Genomic DNA, 6853 nt, shown 5'->3' with positions numbered 1-6853 from the left:
ATGCCCTACCGGCCTATCTGCTTCGCCCGACCTGTCTGCTTGACCCGACCGACCTCTCGCTCGGTCAGTCTACTTGATCGCTTGACTCTACATCCAAGTCAGCCGCACTACTGCCCGACTGATCTTCCTACACAAACTTTTTGCTTGGTCGACTTATCCACCCCGCCGCTTAGCCCGCTCTATCAATACTGTACAGACTGCCTTCATCACTTGGCAGAAATCAGACCCTGTTGACAGCCTGAAATTATTAGCTTAGGTCATCTCAACTGTAAATTGAATTTAATTCGAGTATTTAAATTCAACTAATAAATTGTATCTCTGACGACAAATTATTTGTTTCACATGTTAACTATATATATATATATATATATATATATATATATATATATATATATAATATTTTTATGATATTTTCCGTTTTCATTATTTGGATTAATTTATAAAAACAAGTAAATTGTATACAAAAAAGCAAGTTTATTAATATTTTTATATATAAATATACCAAAAGGTTAATTACAAAGGTCGATCAGATTAGATGGGCCACATCCAACATATATAATACTGGATTATGGAATCAACGATCGAATTTTAGGATAATATAATCTATCGATTATCTGTAATTTTAATTTAACTTAATTAATCGCCGTTGAGGGACGGCATCGACCAGAAGTCGTCCACCGTCCAAAAGCTGTCGCTAGACTCGGTGGAGAAGTTGCCGTCAACGTGCTGCAGGTGGCTGGCGGCGGCTGATACATCGTCGCAAACAGGTATACCGGCCGTGTCGAAGGTGCTGCCGCTGGCGGTGGCGGCGGCGTTGGGATGGAGTGCGCCGGTGCTGGTGCTGGCTTCGTCGGTCAGCGAGGTACTCCCGTTCATGTTCTGGGACTCGCCCTGTTTCAGCTTCTTTTGCACTCGGGTCCTCCAAAAATTTTTTATCTCGTTGTCGGTCCTCCCGGGGAGCTGCTTCGCAATTTTCGACCACCTCAACATTTAAAAATAAATAAACACATGTTAACAAACTTCATGATAATTATCTTTGCAGCAAAAATTTATTTTTTTCGAAATTTACTTTTATTTGATATAATTATATATATTTTTTACTTAATGATTTGATTTTAGATTGTATTAAAATTCTTCGGTGCGGATTTTTGAGGGCCACCCGTTTTGCCATCTAGGAAAAGAAATTATTTACCGTCCAAAATCTTAGGAAATCAATTTTGTGGCTCTCCTACGTCGGGGGGCGAAAGATTTATAGCCACACATCGTCTCCCATTGATAGCTTTAATTCTCCACGTTTTATTTAGGTAACTCTTTAATTGGTTCGATCTCCATGCACGTACTGATGCGCTCTCCTTCTCCCCGTCCCAATCGGATCGACGGTGTGAAAAACCCTAGCAAACATATATAGCCCCTCACCTGTTCCCCCACCTCGCATGCAGTTCCATGATCAGCTGCTGCTCCTCCGGCGTGATGTTCCCGCGCCGCACATCCGGTCGGAGGTAGTTCAGCCACCGCAGCCGGCAGCTCTTCCCTGTCCGGTTCAATCCTTGTATATATCAAGTGATGACTGATGGGATAAGATGGCTACAAGTGCACAAGCAAGTGAATTCAAAACTATAATACATATACATATATATATCGCGCACCGGCAGATCGGGCGATGTTGTTCCAGACGCCCTCGCCGTGGTTGGAGATGTAGTTGATGAGGATGAGGTCTTCCTCCATGGTCCAGGGACCTTTCCTTACCTCGGCCTCCTGGCTACTGCTGATTCTCTTGTCCATGCTGCTGCTGCTTAAGCTGATCTGCCCTCCACCATCAAACTTAAGGGATAGACATATATCTCATATCTGTGATCGATACACTAGTAATTAGCAAGGAGTTAGGTTTTTAGCTAGGAGAGTTCATGGGTGGAAGAGAGTAAGATGAGGGAGAGAGTTACGTTAGTTGAGAGAGATATATATAGATCGAAACTAGCTAGCTGAAATTAAACTAGAATAATTATTTGTTATTATCATATATATATATATATGTTGAGCCTAAATATCTAGCAAGTGCTGAAGCTTTCTTGCTATTGCTCGATATATACATCTAATGCAATAAATTAAGCTAAGAGATCACTAATTTAATTAGTATATGCAACATGCATGCAATTGTATTAAAGACTATTAATTAGTTAGTATGGAAAGTTTTTTATACATGTATAGGTGATTAAAAAAACACTATTATATTCGATTTAACACAACGTGGATATTAAAGAGGTAGTCAGCACACTAATTGTAGAAACATGAACACGTGAAAATACCACTCCAATGAAGAATTATGGGTGGCTTTTGTTGACTAGTACTTGGAGTCTTTTTTTTGTTAGCCAATTTTGTTCAGCCAGTACCATATGGTTCTTCCATGACAGTGAAAAATGCCTAACTCCATGATGCCCATTAATTGGTAGATGTAAAGACGTGTGTGTATATATATATATATATTCTTGTTAACAAATCTATTGAGTTATTCTTAGTCGATGACTTCAAATCAGCAAGAGTAACTGTTAGATTGTTTCTTTTTCAAGAAATTGATGAACATGGAAATAAAAAACACTGTGGAATGTTCCTTTCTTGCTAGGAAGGAGACGAGCTGTACCTAAATGTTTGTCTTCGATAGTTAGGTGGCTTTTGCTTTTAGATCTGTATGTTGTGTGATCAAAAGTGTTTTATATATATATATTATTGGACGAGTTGAAGACTTCTCTACCACTACAATTAATAGATTTTGTTGTCTCAAGCCATGTGTACTTGTGTTTGATCCAAGTTTTGTATCTCTAGATTTAATGTAGAATACACTTGTCTTCTAGCTCTCTAATGTGACTCAACATAAATCTACGTAATAAAATCATAAGAAGAGGAAGACAGTGGCGGAATTTGAGGGTCCTTAGAGAGGGAGAATGCTAGTGATGTGGGAAATTAAAACAGCGTTTGCTAGAACAACCAAAACACTAATTATATTGATGAAAACAACAAGAGGTTGATTCTTTAATCTAGATATTATTAGAAATAATAGATCATGCTTGTTTATAAATAATATTCACTTCAAACCTCTTCTGTAGATGGTGTTGTTATTTTTGAAAGATGTGTATGTTTAGGGACCATAAAAGCCAGTATTTATAGTGACTCATTACCATCATTGAGTCAATCCTTAATATTGTAATAAATCATAACGAAATAATCATACCATAGTAAAAGATATGATAAAATAATCAATACCATATTGAAGAAAATATGATATTCATATTAAGATAAGATTTTAATTAATTATGCATATTTAAATCTTACAATATACTACCTCTTTATTAAGACAAAATATTGTGCATAAATAAAATATTAATAAATATGTTTTACTTAATAAGGAAATATTCATAATCAAAATAAAAATATTTTCAATATTCTCCCACTTGACACATATGTATTACATCATTAACTAAATGAGTATATACAATACATGAATCATGGTGATAGACCCTCTAAATGCCAGTATTATCTTCCTTGTATTACATTGTATCAAGTTTTTCAACCAATATATCTTAATGAATAAACCTTATGCTTATTCAAGGTCCAACTATAGTGATATTTCTCAAATTAATTAATGTATACACAAATATGAGAAAATATCATAATTGAGTTTCATTGATAACCAAAGTGTTCTAACAACCAAAATTACATAAGGAAACCAAGTTCCATTCTCGCTACTTGATCCCTAAATTTCAACGGTGGCATGCTTTTAGTCAAAGAATCAGTAATCATCAATTCAGTGCTAATGTGCTCAATAACCACTGCCTTATCTCTAACACGTTCTTTATGGCTAGATACTTAATGCCAATATGCTTAGTTTGACACCTACTTTTATTGTTCTTAGTCATAAATATAGCAGTTGAATTTATTGGATCGAGAAGCGCTAGAGGGGGGGATGAATAGCGCTCGTGGATTTCACATGTTTCGGATTCGAAAATCGACAAGAGTAAAGCAGCGGAATAGGAAATAAAAGCAAGACACAAGGACACCAAGATTTACTTGGTTCGGAACCTAGAGTGACTCCTACTCCAAGGCCCACTCTCCTTGAACATTTACTTTGGGCAACAACTAATATAGCGCAAAAGAGTACAATAGAATATTACAATAAGTGCAATAAATGCTATACCGACAACAAAATCGCGATCTCAAAGCTGCGGGTCATTGGGGACTTGTCGTAGCTTAGCTGGGTCATTTCTTGAGCAACACACGAAGGATGAATAACTTTGGAATTGATTATCTGAGCTGCTGATCGAATCCCCCATATAAAGGCTGTTGGAGGCGCCTTAAAGCCCCTTGAGGGCGCCTCCATAGTGCCGAGTCAGCCGTGCGGATGAGCGCTGAAGTTGTCGTCGCTGATCCACTTGAAGGCACCTCCAATGCTGTCCGAGGTGCCTCAAGCCACCATGAGGATGCCTCCAGCTTCGCTGCGTGCAAAGTCTGCTCCTTTGCATCCGAGGCGCCTCAAGCTCCATGAGGGTGCCTCGGGTACTGTTCATCCGAGGCTAATCTTACTCAATTACCCCTGCAAAATATGTTAGTCCACAAACCAACCATATATCTTGCAAAATAAAGTTAGCACACATAATAAACATAACAATATGGAAGTTTGACAGTCACGGGCTATCCGGTTTTGTTCGAATTTCTGATCGGAAACCCTAGGTCGAACTGACACTTACTGTTCCATCTTCTGGGGAACGCATTCTCATCTACTCCACTCAGGAGAGCATACCTGATGTCAATTCGGTCCTCCAGACAGACTAGACTTTTCACCTAGGGTTACCACCCCTAGGATTTTCCGCCACCTAGGGTTACCTCCCCCTAGGACCTAAGGTTACCCCCCCCCCCCCCCTTTAGGATTTCCTCCATCTAGGGTTACCACCCCCTATGACCTAAGGTTACTACCCCTTAGGATTTTCCACCACCTAGGGTTACCAGCCCCTACGACCTAAGGTTACCGCTCCTTAGGATTTTCCATATACCTAACCGCAGTTAGGATTTTCCTACAAACTCATTCAAGCACATTAGATAACACATAATCTTAACTTTGAATCCTTTGTCATTATCAAAAGTTGGGTTCAATTGTCGGATGCTTCCCGCACCAACAATCACTCCCTTTTTTATTATGACAACTAAAATCCAAAGTTAAGCAAAAAGACACAATAAAGAAGTGTTGTAAAGATAACAGTGCGAGCTTTAACTAAAAAAAATAGCGCAAGCATAAATTTAGTACAAAGCTCCCCCTTAATAGCTGCTTACAAAAACTCCCCCTTAATAACAACTTAAAATTTGAATTTGAATTTTGAATTACTCTCCCCCTTTGCCATATATCAAAATAAGCAAGGCAGTAAAGAAAGTGATCAAAGGCCTTAGCTAAGAATAACTTCTTTTTGAGCGATAATTTATCTTTTAGAACATTTAAATAGAGAATGGTAAACACTTAGCTTTTTAGAATAAATTTCCTTGTAACACTTTTAGCTAAGTGAAGAAATTATATAAAAAAACTTTTTTTTCTCTTTAATTAAAATTTGACAAGCCTTTTTGAAAAGCACTTACATAACTTTGAAAGGCTTTTGAAAAAATATTTAGCCAAATTTGAGGCACTTAGCAAAATTTTAACAACATTTGGAAAACACTTAGTTAAATTTGAAAAGCTTTTGACAGATACTTAGTTAAATTTGAAAATCTTTTTGAAAAATACTTAGTTAAATTTGAAAAGCTTTTACAAAATACTTAGTTAAATTTGAAGAGCTTTGAACGCAAAATCTCAAACTTTATTTTAGAAATAGACTTAGCTAAGGGAGAGTTTTGATTTGAAGAGCTTTGAAATAATTTTAGCTAAGGCCATGCTCACAAAAAGCATTCAAAAAGTTCTATTGTCCAAGCATGAGTAAGAAACTTAATACTTAATTTTCTTGGCCACATGTCTAACCATTAGCTACAAACTGTTTACCTAGAGGGCAACAGTTTTTACTTGGTTAATCAAATTAAGTTAGTGATCCAGTTATATTTGACTAAGTCTAGATAACTTAACTTGATTAATGTAAGTTAGGTATTTATAGCCCAGACTCATGTCGATGCACAGACATAAGCATACTGAAGTCCAGGCACTACCCTATGCATCTCACACCATTCTAAGTATTTCCAAATACAAGCAAGTTAATCCTAGTGTGCTTGTGAGATGCTTTGGCTAAAACTACAGGTACATGATTTATAGGGGGTAAAATCTTAGGCTAAACCAGATTTTTGAAAAACTAATAAGAGGGGAATTTTGAAAAATATTTTTCCTAGGATTTCAAAAAATAAACAACAAACTATTTTAATAGTGCTAATCAACATAACTACAAGCCAAAAAAACAGTCATCCATACATAAAGTAAGTATGGGTATAATAAGTACAATGCAAGTATGAAAGAGGATCAAATCGGAGGGTCGTCAGCTGGAGGAGGTGATGGAGGCCACTCGGGTATATGCAATGCTCGATGAATCTCCTCTCGGAGAGAAGTGACCTCGGTCCGTAGTGTATGAAAGCCGTCCAAGACCAGTTGTCGTGTTAGCGTGGAGGACCACTCGAGACGAGCGAGTCTATCCTCAACGGATAAGGAAGTGGAAGGGTGAGCTGACGTGGAAGACTGGGATGGATCGAGAGCCTCTCCAAATATCTGATCATGGGTAAACTCAAATAACTCCTCTCGTCCCTCAAGTGGCTTAAAGAACTCATCTGGGGCTAGACCAAATCCCTCGGCTGGAGCAACTGGCTCATCCTCAACTAGATTGGCTGGCGGTGACCCACCTCT

At 37.8% G+C, this 6853-nt stretch overlaps 1 protein-coding gene across 1 annotated transcript; it reads right to left on the bottom strand.

Annotated features, from left to right (window-relative positions):
* Nucleotides 1–636: 636 nt before the first annotated feature.
* LOC122009987 (MYB-like transcription factor EOBII) lies at nucleotides 637–1785 on the bottom strand. The gene is made up of 3 exons (XM_042566319.1): nucleotides 1647–1785; nucleotides 1417–1546; nucleotides 637–982 (listed from the first exon to the last, which is right to left on the bottom strand). The coding sequence occupies exons 1-3, from the start codon at nucleotides 1780–1782 to the stop codon at nucleotides 637–639; spliced, it is 612 nt and encodes a 203-aa protein (XP_042422253.1). The 5' UTR covers nucleotides 1783–1785.
* Between the last annotated feature and the right edge of the window lie 5068 nt (nucleotides 1786–6853).

This window comes from Zingiber officinale, chromosome 1A (genome assembly GCF_018446385.1).
Source record: "Zingiber officinale cultivar Zhangliang chromosome 1A, Zo_v1.1, whole genome shotgun sequence".
Lineage (NCBI taxonomy): Eukaryota > Viridiplantae > Streptophyta > Magnoliopsida > Zingiberales > Zingiberaceae > Zingiber > Zingiber officinale.
This window is presented reverse-complemented; position numbering and strand designations above follow the sequence as displayed.

What these genes read in the sequence shown, in the direction of transcription:
- LOC122009987 (XM_042566319.1), bottom strand. Translation starts at nt 1,782, where the DNA reads ATGGACAAGAGAATCAGCAGTAGCCAGGAGGCCGAGGTAAGGAAAGGT. An exon ending in CAACATCGCCCGATCTGCCG is followed by an intron (nt 1,547 to 1,646) that starts GTGCGCGATATA and finishes GATATATACAAG; the next exon opens with GATTGAACCGGACAGGGAAG. An exon ending in CATGCGAGGTGGGGGAACAG is followed by an intron (nt 983 to 1,416) that starts GTGAGGGGCTAT and finishes TTAAATGTTGAG; the next exon opens with GTGGTCGAAAATTGCGAAGC.